This window comes from Argopecten irradians, chromosome 4 (genome assembly GCF_041381155.1).
Source record: "Argopecten irradians isolate NY chromosome 4, Ai_NY, whole genome shotgun sequence".
NCBI lineage: Eukaryota > Metazoa > Mollusca > Bivalvia > Pectinida > Pectinidae > Argopecten > Argopecten irradians.
Window position 1 is genome coordinate 20,281,828 of NC_091137.1, and position 20,118 is coordinate 20,301,945.

At 37.1% G+C, this 20,118-nt stretch overlaps 2 protein-coding genes across 5 annotated transcripts in view; one reads left to right on the top strand and one right to left on the bottom strand.

Moving 5' to 3' along the window:
- The window catches only part of LOC138320888 (uncharacterized), a gene marked incomplete in the record, with an annotated part of 67,572 nt that overhangs the window by 32,715 nt on the left and 14,739 nt on the right, over positions 1 to 20,118 (bottom strand).
- On the top strand, positions 12,791 to 19,334 carry LOC138320890 (uncharacterized). Of its 4 annotated transcripts, XM_069264180.1 has the most exons (3): positions 12,796 to 12,935; positions 14,385 to 14,792; positions 17,082 to 19,334. In XM_069264180.1, exons 2-3 carry the CDS (start codon positions 14,432 to 14,434, stop codon positions 18,086 to 18,088), a joined length of 1,368 nt encoding a protein of 455 aa, XP_069120281.1. In that variant the 5' UTR covers positions 12,796 to 12,935; positions 14,385 to 14,431; the 3' UTR covers positions 18,089 to 19,334. The 4 variants fall into 4 exon arrangements, with proteins under 4 accessions (XP_069120280.1, XP_069120282.1, XP_069120281.1 ...); XM_069264179.1 differs by having other exon boundaries at positions 12,791 to 14,792; XM_069264181.1 differs by having other exon boundaries at positions 12,791 to 14,792; positions 18,402 to 19,334.

Sequence of the window (20,118 nt, forward strand, 5' to 3'; positions counted from 1 at the left end):
TGGGATTGCGAGATCGTGAATTTTTGCAAAGAGCCTAACTCTTTCATTTTTTCAATATTTTCAGCGCGCGCAGCGTGAGTTTTGTCACAATGTTGTTTATATGTTCATAATTGAGCGTTAACTACAACTTTTAATGGTAATTATGTAGTGCTACACGTAACTTCACCGTGCGCGTAGTTTTAAGTTCCCCGTGCGGGTCTTACATTTGCAAAAAACAAGATTACGCAATGGGTTGGCGAGATCGTGAATTTTGCATAGCACGTAACTCTTCCCATTTTTTACAATATTTTCCACATCTAGTTTTATTGTTTTGTCAAAAATTTTTAATATTAATAAGTATTTACCCTATTAACTACTATTGTTAATGGTATTTGAGTGTACGTAAAATAGGCCCGGGGGTGGTAGATATATGGCTCCGCCCGGCGGACTTGTATTTGGCAAATAACACAAGATTTTCAAACGTAGTAGCGGAGAATCGTGAATTTTGCAAAGACCGTTAGTCTCCTCTTTTCATTTTTTCATATTATTCACTCTAAATTTTAGGCAACATGGTAATATGTTTAAGTATTTTGATGTTAAACTCACACCTTTAATGGTAATTGTGAGTGTAAGTAAATGGCCTCAGGGCAGTATATATATGTTTCCCCACCGTGCGGTATCTATAATTTTGCAAATAACAAGAATAATAACCGTTGGGGTGCGAGATCGTGGATTTTGCAAAAGCCGTTTAACTCTTTCATTTTTCAATATTTTCAACACATATATCTTAGTCACAAAATGTTCTATATGGTATAATTATTTTTTAGCTGTTACCTTACAATTTTTTATGGTTATTTTGGGTTGCAACGTTAATTCTCCTGGCTGGTAAATATAAGATTCACCCGGCGGTCTTCTACATTATTTGCACAGAATAAACAAGATTACGAATGGTTTTCGAGATCGAGTATTTTGCAAAGCCGTAACTATTTCATTTTTCATTATTTTCACACTATTTTTGACATAAATGTTTATATAAAGAGCGTAGTAGCTTTTAACTACACTTTCTAATGATAAATTTGAGTGCACGTAAATGCCCAGGTGCGGTATGATATATGCAAATCCCCGGAATTTTGCAAAGCCAGTCTTACATATATATTTGCAAATAAAAGATTATTAGACGATGTGGTGTTATGGGTTGCGAGTTACCTCGGTGATTACAGACGTGTGGTTCACCAGTTGGGTATTTTAACAACAGACCTGTGGGTTACCTCAGACTTTTATCAATATTCACACAGGTTTTATTTGGTTACTTCAAACTGGTTAAATCCACATTTATTGCTGAGACTCAGTTTTCACATAAACATGTAGTTACCTGTACATGTTTGACTAATAACATAACACCCTGTGGTTACCTCAGACAGTATGTTTATGAATGTAATATCATAATACTGAATTTACCTCAGATTGTAATGTAGACGTAACAAGACCGGTAGTCTTCACCAATAACCATTTACATTACCAGATATGTTAAATTCAACTGGTATCCCATAATACAGATTTGGTTACCTCAACATTATAGAAACACAAACCGTTAAATTTATAAAAACACATAATGCAGACCTGTGGTTAACTTATGACTGGTATCTACATAACACAGATACCTTCATTACCTCAGACTGGTATCACATAACACAGACCTGTGGTTACCTCAGACTGGTAATCACATAACAAGACCTGTGGTTACCTCAGACCCCAAGTATCACATAACACAGAACTGTGGTTACCTCAGAATTGTATATCACATAACACAGACCTGTGGTTACCTTAGTAACACATGGTAAAAATAACACAGACATATTACAGTTATATGGTACATTTTTTATCAGACTGGTACACATAACACAGAATGTGGTTACCTCAGATGGTATCAAAATACACAGACCTATTTTACCTCAGACTGTATCACATACACAGACCTGTGGTTACCTCAGATGGTAATATAACACAGACCTGTGGTTACCTCTGACTGGTATCACATAACACATGACCTGTGGTTACCTCAGACTGGTATCACATAACACAGACCATGGTTACCTCAGAACTGGTATCACAATAACACAGATCAATGGTTACCTCAGACTGTATCACATAACACAGACCTGTGGTTACCTCAGACTGGTATCACATTAACACCAGACCTGTCAGTTTACCTCAGACTGTATCACACACAAGATATGGTTACTCATCAGATTAACACAACCTAATGGTTACCTCAGACTGGTATCACATAATACATAACAGTGGTTACCTATTCAGAACTGGTATCTGTACCTATTTGTCTGTGGTTACCTCAGACTGGTATCACATAACACAGAGATGTTTATCTGTCATTTATCACATAACACAGATCTATGGTTACCTCAGACTGTTACTAACATAACAGACCTGTAGTATTTGACTAATATCACATATTACATACCATGTGTATGTGACTTATAAATATCCTGTAACACATCCTTCATACCACTGGTATTTCACATAACACAGTACCATTTGTTATCGAAGAATCACATAATCACATACTGTGTTACCTCAATGTATCACATTCAATATATGGTATAACGGACACAATAACACAGACCTGTGGTTACCTCAGCCTGGTACACATAACACAGACAATTCAGACTGGTATCACATTAAATATCAATTGGTTACCTCAGATGGTATACACATAACACAACCTGTGGTTACCTCAACTGGTATCACCACACAGACCTGGTTACTTCAAAGTATCACAATGTTAACATATAGGTACCTTGAGACTGTACAATAACATTGATGGTTACTTCAGTCAATAAAAACATACAACTTATTAATGAATGTTGGTAGGGTTAAAAGTTCATTATGCTAATACTAATACAATTACATGATTGTGGTTACATAAATATACATAACACATTACCTGTGTTACCTCAAAATGATAATACACATAACCATTTTGTAACCTGTGGTTATCCTCAGACATTCCATACACAACCTGTGTTCCTCAGATGGTATCACATAATCAAATGTGTTACCTCATTCTGGTACCTATGGATACCTCAGATACTCACAATTTGAAGTTCCATATTATAAATTTACCTCAGACTTGTTTATAAATAATCACACAGACCTGGCAATTATAATGGTATGTGGTATACGACATCGTCAAAACCATCAGAAAGTATAATGACCAGAATTAATATAATGTTAACATTCAGACTTCATAAATCATCAAATACTTACTATGTTAACAGGTAATCAACATAACAGTACACTTTGGTTACTTATCATGGTATCATAACACAAAAGTGGTTACCTCAATTTGATACATACCCTGCCCATAAAATTTGATCACATATCACTGGGTTCAACTTTATAATTTTCACATAATTTAGAACTACAATGGTACCTCAATGTATATAAATTGTGTTAAAGAATGGAATAAACATATTATTCACATGTATACATTGAAACCTGTTTGCTTAATGTGTAATAACATTAACACATATCTGTTATAAAATGTCAGATATTAACACACACCTTATTAGGGTGATATATGGCAATCACATGTACTGTCAAACCTGTGTTATCAGATGATCACATAACAAATACATGTTTACATGATCAGATGTATTTTAAACCTCACATGACACATTTCTAGACAAATCGTTCAGATTGGTAATGTTACGTAAATTCAAGACCTTATTTGCCCAGGGACTTTTAATACAACATAACATCAAAACCTGTGGATCGCATTACTAATATCACATAACACAAACCTGTGTCAGTTGTTGTCATATGAGATTTACCTATTGGTTACCTAAGACTGGTATACATAACTAAATAAAACACATTATCTAAATGCTATTTAAAATCGAAAGTCTCATTACTATTACAAATTCATTATTGTATCTAGCAGTAAATATAGGACATTATCAAATACATATCAGGATGTAATGCCTATAGATCAAATTTACTTTAAATGTCCATGAATTGTACAACTCAGATTTATTATAATAAAATGTTCCTTATCAAATATAATCACATGCACTATTATTTTAAAATGGTAATAACAAGTTTATTGCAATAATGTATTATTGTTGTGAAATATTTATAATATAAATGGGTAGAATGAACAAAATGACATAACCAAATTGCCAATAACAAAGACATTCCTGCGTTATCCTAACATGAACCTGACATTAAGGTTTTTTTTTGTATTACCATGTAAAACTTGAAAATGAATTAACAAGCTTACCGAACATAAACAATATGAGAATGTTGAATTGTAAGCATGGATTTATAACATTTTTAATTGACTTAATTTATATTTGTGAAATTTAAAAATATTCGATAAAATGTCAACAAAATATCTCTGAATCATTAACACAATCAGATAAGTATACAAAATATTTGGTTTGAATTGTTATACACCTTACACAACACATTAAGTTTGAATATGGTAAGGTGGTCTTATTAACATAAAACACTTAAAAAGGCACAATTATGATATGTGTATGAAGCATAAATCCTTGGGTATAAGATATTATAAATGTACCATCCATTGTAACTGACACTTACCTGTATTTAAGGTTCACAGATAGTTGGTGGGAATTACCAATTGGTACTGATTCAATATCATTTTAATTATCTAAAATGCCATATATAATGTGTATAACATGTGGCCAATTGGATAACAATGTAATTCCAAATGTCTTAATTGAATGGAACCATTGCCTCAATGCAATGTTAAATTTTCTGAAATATAACTAATGTAAATGTAAATGGAAATGTCATATTGTACCAGCTTTACCCAAAGGGTGATAATTTGTTCTGTTTTGAGGAATGGTATGTTATAGTAATATACTCAAATATGTATTGTATATCACCTAGAATCCTACTCAGATCTTATCCCTGACATAAAATAACACCGTTTAAATACCGTATTCGCTGTAATTGAGCGCCCAGGAGCATTACTGATTAATGGAACAAAGGGGGCCTTATATTATTTGAACTTAAAATGAAGTTGAAACATAAAAAAAGTCTAGCCATATTTTAAACATCTTTAACAGTAAACACACTTTGTCCTGTTTGAGACGCATTATTATGATGTGATTCATAAGACTCGCAAGTTCATGTAATAAAGGACAATACTGATGGTAATTTCACATGATTTGTAAATCTCATTGTTAAATCCATGAATAGCATTCCGTTCATACAACTTCAACATTTACCTAAGAAACTTGTCCTACATTTTAAAATATGGCTATCATCAACCATAGCTGTGTTATAAAACCATGAAGGAAATTTAAAACTCCTAGAATATTCATTTTTATATCACATTTAGCAATCTTAATAATAAATGTGACTTTTTATCTGGAAAAAAACCTGAGTAAGTATAACATTTAATTTGTGAGAGGACATTGGAATTGATAACATAGGTATTAAAACAGTTAGAGGAATTAATTTCTATTTGTGATGAATGAAAAGTTGTAATTGGAGGGTTGTATACCAAAATAACATTTACAACCATACACTGATAAATAACACATGGACTCGAACTTTGTTTAGGGTATGAAAGGATACAACACTCCATTGTTCCAGTTTGTAAATTGGGTCTGCACTAAGATGTTCAGAACCTTGACCATGAAAGGTCAAGAAAAACACTGAACATTAGGTAGAAGCTTCTACTGGTTCAGCTATCTTAAAAACATATTGATGGCTTGGATGGCCTGACTCATTGTTGTCATTGTAGAAACCCTATAGGGATGGTGTGGTGTACTACCTTAGACTTGTGAGCCTTGAGGTGGAACCTGGAAGTGACTATGCTCAGCTGCTCTGTACTATTATGTGAGGAGGTGGAGCCTTCCTACATGTACATGTGTGTATCCTCATCTTACCCTGCGACGGTCATTATCGGTTTCGCTGAAAATCAACCACATAGAAATTACACACATTGAGCTCGTGCATTTTGATAAGAAGGGTTAAGTCAACATAACTCTTTTCCTACTTAATTTAACAGTTACCCAACTGCACTTTTGAAAATAACTCCTGAACTTTTTCACTGAATTTGAACTCATTGAAATGAGTTATAACCTGGGTCTTACTACTGATGTTACCTGCATTGGGTCCTGTATCCTCTTTAATAACTTTACACCAGTACAGCAGAAAAACTCAGCAACACTGGGGAACCATGTATGTGGTGAAAATAAATACTCAATCTAGAAGAAGTGTCAATGAATGGAGGAGGAGGCCTGGATAGGAGCCAAGGAAACAGAGGAAGAGGAGAATAACTGTGTGAGTGTTCTGAAGAATGGTATTACTACAAAATGCATAATCATTTCAAAACTAAATATTTCACATTTCGAACTTAGTGTGTAAGTCCTTTCTAGAAAACAGATTTCAAGAAAAAAATATTACCTTCATCTTTTATTAGCTTCTAACTGGTTTATCTGTAATCTTGACCTTGGTAAGCATGGTGAAGAAATCTGGTGTGGTCTAAGAGGGAGGCTGAACTGCCGAGTGACTACTCTGATCTCCGTACTCTGTGTTCTACAATGTTCACTCTACCTAAACAGGTTCATTATGTTCTCATAATACCACAGTGAACTTGGTCGAAACATACTGGTGTTCGTGTTTTCTGTTGTCAACTAGAACTCATCATGCTGTCCAGATTGTGTTTACTGTGGTAAGTCAGACCAGTCGATACTTCTACGATGCCTCTTCACTAGAGTTAAGATGGTCATCCAACTTGTGTCACCAAAGGGTCCTTCAGTTCGGAGAGTCACAGTGGACTACCACTTACAGATACCGACCAATTGTCCATTCGGACCAGATCTGCCTGTTTATTTGTCCAAGCCCCAATGCCTCCATCTAAACAGTTATGTCTGCTGTCAATACTCTGTAATCCTGACCCAAACTCACTAGCTGATTTGTCTTCCATCCAGACTGTTATGCCTAGAGTCTAAATGGGGTGTCATTTCTATGGAACCAATAATGGAGTTGTGTGATAAACACCTCCTCAGTAGAACTGTCTTCTTGCAAAAAATGTTCTCCTCCAGTCCAGACTGAATGGGTACAGTTTACCCTGAAATCAGATGTGTCACCATCTTTACTGTCTCCTTACTGGTCAGTGTGAACATAGGGTATAGACTGTAGTCACATGCCTCACTATGGTCCTTCCCCTAGAGACATTAACTTCGTAAGGATGGGGACACATCCTCATCAGCTGGTCAACACCTTCAGAGAAAACAACATTCTCCTCCACAGCTGAATGTACACGGGACATTACCCTATTGAGTGTCCTCTCATGAAATGCCAATGTCGTTAGACAAGGTCACAGAGCGTCAGACTGTGATATGGATATCCTCTGTGTGCTCTAGTTAACAGGTCCATTTTGGACTTCTAGAGAAATTATCTCTGGCTTATTAATGGCAACCATTGTGACGGGATATGGACTATTGATGGTCACAGAGAATGTCCTTTCAAGGTCACTGTCAGAGGTGATTGGATATCCTCTGTGTCTTCCTACAACATCCATATTCACATTAAAGTGATCCTGGCTTACGTCATGGCAATTGTGTTCCCACTGATAGGACACCAGATGGTCACAACTTATTGTCCTTTACTGTCACATGATCCCCGATTTAATATCTTCTCCATGACTGTATCATTATTGATCACGCGGGAGTATGAAGTGGTGCCACACCTACCTTCCTTTGTCTGTTCTGAGAATCTGTATTTGTTGTCTCTTCTGATGTCTTTTTCACAGATTCTAAATCTTTTTCTGTTTTTGAATCTGTGTTTTCGGTAGTATCCAAACATTTCACAGATTCTATTGTGTCTGCTGATTCAGTCATTGTATCTGTTGGTTTATCAGATAATTCTAGTTTTGAGACAGTTGTGTGACCTACGACCTCTTGTGCAGAACTGTTTTTTTGGTGTACTTTATGGCTGTCCTTGCGAGATCTGTGCTTTGTTTTTGAGTTGTTTCTACGAACACTCTCATCACTTGATGAGCGTTCCATGGCCATTAGAGGTTTCTCAGCCTCAATGTTCCTCAACTCCTGGCTATTATCACGACTTCCTTTCGAGACATCTGCTCGATGTTCAGAGCTGGTGCGTTCTTTACTACCATCACTTCCTTTTGCTCGGCGTGCTTTAGCTCGGGGAGATAACATTCTTGGTGTACTAGTCCCTGTAGAAGCAGCATCTGATGTTGTAGTGGTACTAATCTGATTGGATGAGGAAACAACCAATGACTGATTAGTATTAAATGCCAAATCTCTACCAAGTTTCTCCTTTGTTCGACAGTCACCATTAAACCGAGGATCGTTAGCACCACGGAGAATTTTCTTCTTTGGACTAAAGGGTGCCACAGAACTGCTGATGATACTGGACATTGTCTCTGTGGAAGGAGACTGATCTGTCGGCGTTTTTATATTGGCTTGCTCCGACACTTCGTAGATGATGAGGTTACCCTCGCCGGTCCCCACCCAGACACACTGTCCTATATCAGCTACGGCCGTTATACGAGCTCGGTTAAAGTAGGTCTCATCCTCCTACAACAACACATAAAAATGTTCCTGCTTAAGTGTTAGATAAAAAATATCCCTGCTTTTATCTGAAATCATTGTAATACAAACAAGGACATAGTCATTCAGATCCCCCGCCAATGGAGATATCAAAGCTGAAGTAAGTTTGATTGTGGAGACTTATGTGTATGAAAAAAAAACAGGAAAAAGTGCAAAAAATGAAAACCTAAAAATAGCAAAAGGTACTACTAGACCATAAAATGAATGTGTCTATGAAGTGGAAATATCTCTGCTGGTTTTAGAGTTATGCTCCGGAAATGAACCTGCTACAAAAATATGATATTTTCAGCAATGTTTCTATGGTTACAGAAAAAAGCACAAAAAGTGAAAACCTAAAAATAGCAAAAGGCACTACTAGACCATAAGAACAATGTGTCTATGAAGTTTCATGGAAATATCTCTGCTGGTTTTAGAGTTGTGCTCCGGAAACGATTCTTACACAAAAATCTGCCATTTTCAGCAATGTTTCCATGGTTACAGAAAACAGTACAAAAAGTGAAAACCTTAAAATAGCAAAAGGCACTACTAGACCATAAGACTAATGTGCCTATGGAGTTCCGTGCATATACCTCAACCAGTTTTCCAGTTATGCTGCGGAAACGAACCTGGTACAAAAATATGATATTTTCAGCAATGTTTCCATGGTTACGGAAAAGGTACAAAAAATGAAAACCTAAAAATAGCAAAAGGCACTACTAGACCATAAGAACAATGTGTCTATGAAGTTTCATGGAAATATCTCTGCTTGTTTTAGAGTTGTGCTCCGGAAACGATTCTTACACAAAAATCTGCCATTTTCAGCAATGTTTCCATGGTTACAGAAAAAGTACAAAAAGTGAAAACCTTAAAATAGCAAAAGGCACTACTAGACCATAAGGCCAATGTGTCTATGAAGTTTTGTGGAAATATCTTTTCTGGTTTTAGAGTTATGCTCCGGAAACGAACCTGGTACAAAAATATGATATTTTCAGCAATATTTCCATGGTTACGGAAAAAATGCAAAAAATGAAAACCTAAAAATAGCAAAAGGCACTACTAGACTATAAGACCAATGTGTCTATGAAGTTTCATGGAAATATCTCTACTGGTTTTAGAGTTATGCTCCGGAAACCATTCGGACGGACGGACGGACGGACGGACGGACGGACGGACGGAACCCATTTGTATATCCCCCGCCAACTTCGTTGGGCGGGGGATAATTAAAACTGGGGCAATATTCAAAATTCTTCCAAACAGAAATACAGATAAAGAATCAATTTTGATTTGCATTATATTGCCATACTAAATGAAAGTATAACAGCTAATTAACTTATGTTATGATGAGAACTTAGTGCATTCATTATACGTTTATAGCAAATCTTCCTTAGTTAATTAGTGTTGAGATGAGAAATAACTTTTCGATATTAAAGGTTATGATCAGAGATTACATAAATAATGATATTTAGTACATCACATGACAATTACTAGGAATGCGATTGGAAAACAGCCATGGTCTATTTTGCGACAGTTCCCTGTCCTTCTTGACTAGAGAAGACTATACCTGACTACAAGAGCTATAGCAAAGTATATTCCCACGGGAATGAGCACGCGACCAAATATATGACGTCATAATAATGTCATGTGACGTATTATTATGGCCCTTTCTCGGGAACTGTTCTACTATAGTGTTGTCTGGCAATGTATTTTGACAAGGGGACTATACCTTGCCAGACAACACTATAGGAAAAATGTTCCCGAGGGAAAGGGCTTTAATAGAATGATAGATTTGTGTATACCGTATGTAGCTATTGTAGCTGTTTTATTACGTAGTATCTTTGGAGTCTGCCATTTCTCAGTTGATAGTTTGATTTAAATGTACCTTTCGTACCTTCTCAATTGGAGGATAGAAGAGGTCATTCGGTTCGTGTATCATACAACATCTTGCAGTTTGAGTGTCTTTGCATCCCAAGTTCCACCAAGATGGAGGACCCGCGTAAGATGATCCAAACAGCCGAACTGTCCCTCTATTAGGGACAACAGATGTGGTCATATGGGTTGACACAGGATACTGTGAAATTGTCCATCGTGTCCAAAGTTCTGTAAAATACAATAGTTTTGACCTCATGTTTTAGAAAAATGTCCATCACAAGTTATCCGCCCCTTACATACTTTTTTGCATCACACCCTTGCTAATACAATATTGTCTGTATCGTACTCCACATTGACACCCTAATAGGAAGCAAACAAGGATACTTAGAGAACATAAAGGAGACTGCGGTTTTTCAAGGGGACTCCACGGGGAGTTAGCGTTATATCTTGGTATAACCCAATAGATATGAGTACAGATTTGTCTAACACACTTAACAACACAAACTAATAATGAACCCTTGGACTAGAGAATCTGAAATAAGTCACACAAATACACATATTCAACATCAATAAAGCAACTCTCTCATTCCTGTAAATTGCCACCACTTATCACTGTTCATTGGAGGCCTCCAAATTGTCCCTAGAACTTCCGATACTCTAAATTGCAGAGTAGAAAATAAAATGAACAAAACCTAAGTCTCTTTCATTGATAAAATTTGACTTGTTTTGCAAATCAATTTTATACTCATATTGTGTGTTAGGGCAATAAAATTTTTTTTATTAAAGGCATGTCGGTTTGAGCGCTTCCTAATAATCTTTTTTGTCCATCTTTGGGGGGGGGGGGGGGGGGGGGGGGGGGGGGGGGGTGGTTGGGTCACCGGGTGCGAGCTTACTTGTGGTTTTAGTATATGTGGAAAGAGGCATTTAATAACTTATGAATTTGGTTCAATACCTGGGCATGCGTGATTCTTCACTGTGGTATACCACTTGGCCTGTCCCACAAGTGGTCCTCCCTAAGCAACAGAAGACAAGAGATTGGGATCTTGTACGCAATCGAGACGTCTCTCATGCACATCTCTGACATGGATAGTGTAGACATACTCCAGGTTACTTTGGCTACCTAACGGAACAAATATCAAATAATAATACAGTGATTTAACAAATTTAATTATGATCAATTAAATTAAACAGACTAAAAAATATTATAGATCACTGCCTAATTCTATCTTCAGCACGTATACTTTCCAAAACTCAGTCCAATAATTGAGCACATAACCACAGCGTCAATGGTTAAGAAACAAGAATTAATAATTGAAGGTTCAATCTATAATTAACAAGCGCAAATAAAAACAGCTAATTACAAATATGGCGTGAGAAGTTCACCAAAAATTACCTCATACGTTAGTATAGACCTAACGTACCACATAACAACTATTAAATGGGATATTGTAAATGTACAAAATAGTGTTTTATATGTAATGGCTGATCCTTTACCTAATTGAACCTTTTTGAAAATTAAACCTAAAAACTTAACAACCTTTTTATAAAAGGGAATAATTCAATAAAATTTTAAAAGTTCTTAGTGGTCGTATAATATAGCCAAAGAAAACATTATGAAATGGGAAATTAAATTGTTATTAACTTGAAGGTTATAATAGTAACCATGGTCCTTCGACTCTCCCTTAAGCTCAAACATTAAGTTGCAATCAATCACTGGTTAAGTAAGTATGAAATAGTATAGAGTGGAGCATTGAATCTCCTGACAAGTAACAGAGATGCAGACAACACCTACACTTGAAATTGTTACAGGTCAGATGAAGCACAAATAGAGACTAGCTTAGAGAGTAAACTAATTAAGACCTAAACCAAAAAAAACTGGGCATGTAGCATGTGTAATGTGCTATCAATAGGAATTACGCTCTGATTAACCATATCACGTTGATTAAACAAGCTATAACCTGCCTGGTAGAGTTCTATACTCGCCCAACCTCTGAAGGCAAATGAACAATTTTTAGCTAGTGACTAATGGGTACTATAGACAATATACACTTTCGAAATGTGGCTTACAAAACAGATCACTACAACTGTGATTTCTATACTTATAATGTAATGAAATAAAGTTTATCAACAGTCGGCCATGAAATCGTACAATTGGTTCTTCATTGTGGGTTCCTTGTCTCCAATGTCACATTTTTTACACGATTCAAATTTACCGCCTCCTTGTAAGTCGTTTCAAATTTACCGCCTCTGCGTATATATTTGATTACTTCTGATTGGCTTATCAGCTCACGTGACCACGCTTTGTTTATGAGTTTGCGCACTACTCATTTCAGCGGACAGAAAAAATTTTCACAGGCGCCATTAATCGATTCTATCAACATTTCATTATTTGCACTTTCAAGTACTCTTTTGACTTCATATCTGTCAACGACATGTAACTATTTGGCAGTGATCATCAATTTTCGTTTCCGGGTAAGTTTGTTTACTTTTCTTCGCTTGATTAAGCTCAAAACCAGGTCACAAGGCCAAGGCCACATCTGTCATGTCTGACCCAGCTCATGTTTTGGTACTCGGCCACAGTTTTATCGCTCGTTTGGAAAAGTTTATACAGGCATCCCCATCGCGTGATAATTTTGGCTTCTCAAACGATGTTGTTCATCTGGTTGGGATTCCGGGTGCTAATATCGCTCGTTTAGTTTCCCGTTTTCACCGTTACGCTTCCAGTTCTTATAAGCTTGTTTGTTTACAATGCGGCGGTAATGATCTCAGTAGGCCGAACTTTCAGCCCAACCAAGTCGTCGCTGCGATTATTGATTTCGTGCATAGTCTTCTTCGTTGTGGTGTTCAAAAAATTGCTGTGTGTCAGTTATTTCGCCGTGAACGGACGCGTCGGCATAAAGGGGATGTTCCTATTTCTGTTTACAATGCGCGGGTGGCCGAGACTAATGACTTGCTGGCTCGTAGTTTGGAGATACCTGGAGTAGTATTTTGGAAACATACACGTGAGATTTGGAATGAAAACGAACTTCTGTGTCAAGATGGTGTGCATTTTCATAATATGAAGCCATATTATAGGTCAATCAAAGGTTGTATCTTATACTCCCTCAAAACGTTAATTTGTTTTCCATAGTTATCAGGAGTTGTCTCCCTTCCCCCTGTGTTGGTTTGCAACAGGCACTTGGCCTGACATCTAGGTATTTCTACAGTATTAAGACAATTTGATTTATTTATGTACCATTCTGTTCAAGAATCAAGACATTCCACATTTTCTATAAGATCTATCAATAAAAATAAGATCTAAAAAAAAAAAAAAAAAAAAAAAAAAAAAAAAAAAAGTTTTTGTACACAGCTTCTCGGGGCTTTGTTTGCCATTTTGGCTTACATATACGCCATATATCTGTTTAGGCAGAGGTGTAAACCCTGGGTTGCTTTGTCGTGTACCCGTTATTCTGCCTTTGTGCCCGCGTTCATCTCAAAAACATTATAATTTTATTTGCCTAAGTGCCCGCGTACATTTATTAGTTGTTTTGTTGTCATTATTGATTCAATATACTATCATTATAATCTTAATTTTGTTTTGTTTATTCTTTTTACATTAAGAACACCAATTTGTTACCCCTTTATTATTGGAATTTCTGATATAATTTTTAATTGAATAATAACAGTTCTTTAACTATATATATATATAGAGATAATGTTTACTTACAATTACAATTATTTATTTAAGGTCACAAGTTCGCAGTTACATTATTAATTTCAATGTTTGTTTTCTTTGTTCTTAATATTTGGGGACTTACTCTGGAATTATCAAAGTTCAAGTCTACAAAAGCGTCGTGTTATTTTACGCACAATTTTGATTTAATTTTAACTAAGGAATTCTTGTGAACTTCATTATTGCTGGCCACACTTATTTAATTCCAGATACACCATAATGCCTCCTAAGCGTCGAGCTGCCCTGCAAAACCAATATGTCAATGCTACAGTGTCAAAAACGGAGTCGAATCAACCAGGCGTCAGCCTCTACAGCAACATCAGCTTCTGGGGCCGAGCCTACTATTCCTGTCTCCAGTTCACCAGAGGTCACGATGGCCTCCTCACAATTACAGGGCCTCATCAGAGAAGCCTTTGAAGCCGGGATGCAGGAGGCTCGTGCACACATTCATCCCCCTGCTCAGCCAATAGATGTACCTGTGCCCAATGCCTCTGCTGTTCAAACAGCAGCAACACCAACAACAGTCGTGTTAACCACAACCCCACCCAGCACCCAGTTTACTGCAACAACTGTGACTGCCAACATGTCAAGTGCCCCATCCACAACAATGGCTATTGGTGAGGGCATTTTTCCAGCCAACTCTCTCGCCTTTCATGATGACGTAGAGACAGACACTGACAATTCGAGGCATTTCGTGTCTCAATCTTTACCCTTACATTTGATGGTCTCTGACATTGTTCGACAAAAGATTTTGGCAAATAAATTCGTTGACATGAGCACGTTAACAGATAAAGACACTGATGGGAACATGACTATGGTCATCAACACCAATGATGACAAACCATCCTTTCAGCTAGTCAGGAAATCTGGTCCACCAAAGACTCTATCAATAGATGAATGGACAAATCATTTTAATATATTTATTGCTGTGTTTTGTAGCATAGATGCTAACAAAGAGGTTTTTCCCAAACTGCTTAAATACATGTCGATGGTCCGTCATCTGGCAGCAAAACATGCAGACTGGCGATATTATGACAAAACATTTAGAATGTTGATGGCCAACCCTGCATGTCATCTTCGCTGGGATGAATGCCAAATGGAATTGTGGCAGGAGGCCATGTCGCGTCGCGCAAACTTGTCTCAAAATACAAATGTCTGTCATCGCTACGCGCGTGGTGAATATTGCAGTGGGTGCAAATTTCTGCACAAATGTGGAGTTTGTGGGGCGAAACATGCCAGCTCTAATTGCCCGGTTTTGGGCTATCAGGGCAACCAAGGGTCATCTACCCATGGCAATTTTCGTCCCCCTCACTTTCGCTTTCGTGGGCCACGCTTCGGCCAACGTTTCAACAATCCATCCAACTACCGCTTCCCCTATCGTGGAAATGCCCGCGGGCATCAATGGCGCTTCGGACAATAAAGTAATCTCGCCGGTTGATCCAGTATTTCTTGCTCGTGCCCTTCAGGGTTATGACCAGGGAAAAGCCTCTTATTTAGTGAATGGTTTTACTGAAGGTTTTAAATTTCATTTTCAAGGTGAGCCATCTCATGAATTCTGCAATAATCTGGTATCGGCTAAAGATATGCCTGAAATTGTTGACGACAAACTGGCTAAAGAAATACAAGCAGGTCGTATTGCAGGCCCATTTCCAAATCCACCATTTTCAACTTTTCATTTAAGCCCTTTAGGGGTTGTTCCTAAGAAAGAATCCAATAAATTCCGACTCATTCACCACCTTAGTTTTCCAGAGGGTTCTTCTATTAATGATGGTATTCATGAGGAGTTTACGTCGGTACAGTATCAAACAATTCAGGACGCAATATCTTTCTTGAAACGTACTCCAACACCATTTATGGCCAAATCAGATATTGAATCAGCTTTCAGGATTATTCCAATTCACCCCAGTCAACACCATCTGCTTGGTTTTCATTGGAAAGGTCAATTTTATTTTGATAAATGTCTTCCCATGGGCCTTGCAGAAAGTTGCAGAATTTTTGAGATGTTTAGCTCTGCTATTGAATGGATCATGTATCAGCGAGGCAGAACATCAGCCATTGTCAAAGTTTTGGATGATTTTTTGTTCATTGAACCTTCTTATGAGAAATGCCTTTCGAGTTTACAAGATTTTCAATTACTTTGTTCACAGTTAGGGGTTCCCTTGGCAACAGAAAAAACTTTTGGACCGGATAAAATCCTCCCCTTTCTAGGAATCACTCTTGATGCTATTGTCATGGAATCTCGTCTCCCACAAGACAAACTATCTAAATGTAAAGCTTTATGCCACGATTTCAAATGTCGCAAAAAAGTCACCCTTAAGGAATTACAATCTTTAATTGGGACATTACAATTTGCAACTAGTGTCGTGATACCAGGTCGGCCCTTCCTGCGTCGGATGATAGACTTGACCAAGGGCATAAAGAAATCGGGTCATAAAATTAGACTTAACGCGGGTGGAAGAGCTGATATGGCATTATGGGCTGAATTTTTAGACAAATTTAATGGAAAAAACTTCTTCTTGTCAGATATATGGGAGACCTCAGAGACAATTCAGCTTTTTACTGATGCCTCAGCTTCTATTGGTTTTGGGGCTGTATTCAAGGATGAATGGTTGTATGGTGTTTGGGCACCCAACATTACAAAACCTCACATCAATGCCTTAGAGCTATATCCTATTGTCGCTGCTATATATACATGGGGTCATCAAGTAGAAAACACGGCTATCTGGTTATTTACTGATAACATGAGTCTTGTTTCGGTTTTAAACTCTCAATCTTCTCGAGACCCTGTGATCATGACAATGGTTCGCGCTCTAGTCCTAAAATGTTTACACCATAACATTTTGATAAAAGCTCAACATATTGAAGGTAGAAAAAATATATTGGCTGATGCTCTGTCTCGTTTACAGATAAAGCGGTTCAAAGAGTTGCTGCCTTCTGCAAATCCTCAGCCAACTCCAGTGCATCCTCAGGTGGACCAAACTCTCTTCTTCCCACTTTGTCAACCCTCCTGAATGCTTCTCTGGCCCCAGCATCAAGAAGAATATATGATCGAGCTTTATCAGCGATTTCGCAATTTTCTACTGTCATACTAGGACAACCATTCTGCATACCAGTACCTCATAGTACAGTAGCATTATATGTTGCCAATGCCTACCAAATGGGCAAGGCACCTGGTACTATAACGTCACAGTTGTCAGCTTTAGGCTATGTACATAAGCTAAATGGTTTAAACGACCCTACCAAATCCTTCTTTGTTCGCAAGGTCATTCAAGGTGCTACACGTCTGGCCCCTTCTTTCGACACGAGACTGCCCATAACTATTCCAATTTTGCATTCACTTTGTGAACAAATCTGCAAAGTTACTAGTTGCCCACACGAGCAGTCTCTCTTAGCAGCGGTCTTTACACTAGCATTTTATGCGTTAGCTCGTTTAGGGGAATTGCTAGCATATACTTCAGCGCAAGCTAAGAAATTGTTGCAATTAGCAGATGTTGATGTTGAATTTAAAGACAAAAGACCAAATCAAATATTTATCACATTTCGTCATTTTAAGCACAACATCAGTGGGAAACCTCACACTATTCCAGTCAAAGCCATGCCCCAGAAGCATTGTCCAGTGTTATACCTTATCAATTATTTAAAACTTCGTGGTTCTAAAGCAGGATGCCTCTTTCTAACACGCCAAGGACTTCCCTTCCCGCGAAAGCGTTTTGATTCCCTCGTCCAAAAATGCTTGTCACTGTGCCACCTTGATGTGTCACGTTTCAAAGGTCACTCCTTCAGAATTGGGGGAGCATCCTTCGCTGCAAATTCATTAGGTCTTTCTGATTCCCAAATCCGATCTCTAGGTCGTTGGAAAAGCGACGCTTTTAAAGTCTACATTCGTTCACAAGGTTTGGCAAACATTCCGTAACGTAGGGTACTTTGTAGTGGTTGGTCCCCTGTTGATGTATCTGTCTAGCTAAGATATTACTAGATTGGGTATTTATCATAGGTGAGAACTATGGTGGCGGTACGCCCCAGTTCTGTCTAGTGCTTGATAGTTGATGTAATTGTATCTTATTTCCATGTCCAGCTAGTTCTGATCCATAGTGGCGGTACGCCCCGGTTCAGATTTTTCTGGTCTAATGTTATTTTCAATGTACTTATTATTTGAGAATAGTAGCTGCTCTTGTTTTAATGTTTAGATTACAGTGTTTTATTTTGTTTTTTTTATTATCTGTTAGATATCCTTTGTGGCGGTACGCCCTGGATCTGGCTGATACTCTTCTAATTAGATTTTGCACGAGCTGTTACATGTGAACAGTAAGACATATTAAGTTAAATTTTTTTACAAAGGTTAAAACTTGTAACCTTACATTATATATGTTTTATATGTTTTTATACATGTTTTTTATTGTATAAGGTAATGCTCGGATCTTTTGTGGCGGTACGCCCTAGCTCTAGACTAAACCTTCGATGGGATACAAGTCTACATTAAGTGGTCCCAATTTTATGGGACGTAATAGTTTTGTCTTGTTCATGCAACACTCTCTCCGGTGTTTTTTCTATTTTTGCACTATAATTTATAGCATTCAGTTATTGTTGTAATACACATGCTCAGGCTATCTTAATACCAGTTAGGTAACACAGCTTTTTGTGGCAGTACTCCTCTTTGTACAACATGCTAGTTGTTGCTGTTTTATACATTTATATTGATTCAATTTGTCGATTATTTTCTTTGTCTAGATCAACAACTATCATTGTGTTGTCAGCTTGAAATAAGTTTGAACAAAATAGTTTATATTCTCCAAACATTTTCACCTATTTAACTTACATTTCTGAAGTTTTAACTTGCTTCACTGTTTCCAGTAAGTTCTAGATTGTTTTTTATTCTTTCCTATTTTGCTTTATGTTTTCCACTGGTATTTTTTCTATAATAATTTTAACTGGTAATCAGGTCTGTAGTTAGTATTTCATTCATACGCAGCAAGGGTGGCGGCAGCTTCATATATTGTGTTATAGGTTATATATATATGAAGCTTTGTGGCGATTTTAAAGCCGCACCTTCACTCATAGTTTTTTGTAAAACCTTATTTTATTGAAAACTTTAATTGAAAGATCATATAATAAAACTTATCGGCCATCTTTTTTCATTAAGATGTGCCAAGTATTCGCCATATCCTTGTTGCGTTAATTCCTTGAGTGAACAGAGCTTGCTGCTTGTTAGTTTGTGGTAGGAAGCACAAACTAGGGATGTTAGTGCCTACTATTTGAAGAAGTGGAAAAATAAAGAGTCTATGCAATAGACGATTTTTTACACGATTCAAATTTACCGCCTCCTTGTAGTCGTTTCAAATTTACCGCCTCTGCGTATATATTTGATTACTTCTGATTGGCTTATCAGCTCACGTGACCACGCTTTGTTTATGAGTTTGCGCACTACTCATTTCAGCGGACAGAAAAAATTTTCACAGGCGCCATTAATCGATTCTATCAACATTTCATTACCCACCCAGACCACATCCCTGTTTGTTCTTATTATCCACATTTATTTTATACTCATTGCTTTCTTTGTACTTCTATGTGTAACATTTATATGTATAATGTAGATTTACTATTGTTATTTTATCATTTATTGCATATTGTTCTCTCTTGTAATATTTTGTCACCGCTTTCTTTGTACTTGTATGTGTACCATTTATATGTATAATGTATGTTTGCTATTGTTAGCATATTGTTCTCTCTCTTGTAAAATTTCTGGATATTGTACTGTGTGGCGATTTTTAAAGCCGCCACCTTCACTCATAGTTTTTTGTAAAACCTTATTTTATTGAAAACTTTAATTGAAAGATCATATAATAAAACTTATCGGCCATCTTTTTTCATTAAGATGTGCCAAGTATTCGCCATATCCTTGTTGCGTTAATTCCTTGAGTGAACAGAGCTTGCTGCTTGTTAGTT

Coding starts and splice junctions, on each gene's coding strand:
- LOC138320890 (XM_069264178.1), top strand. CDS start 15,261: ATGAATGCCAAATGGAATTGTGGCAGGAGGCCATGTCGCGTCGCGCAA.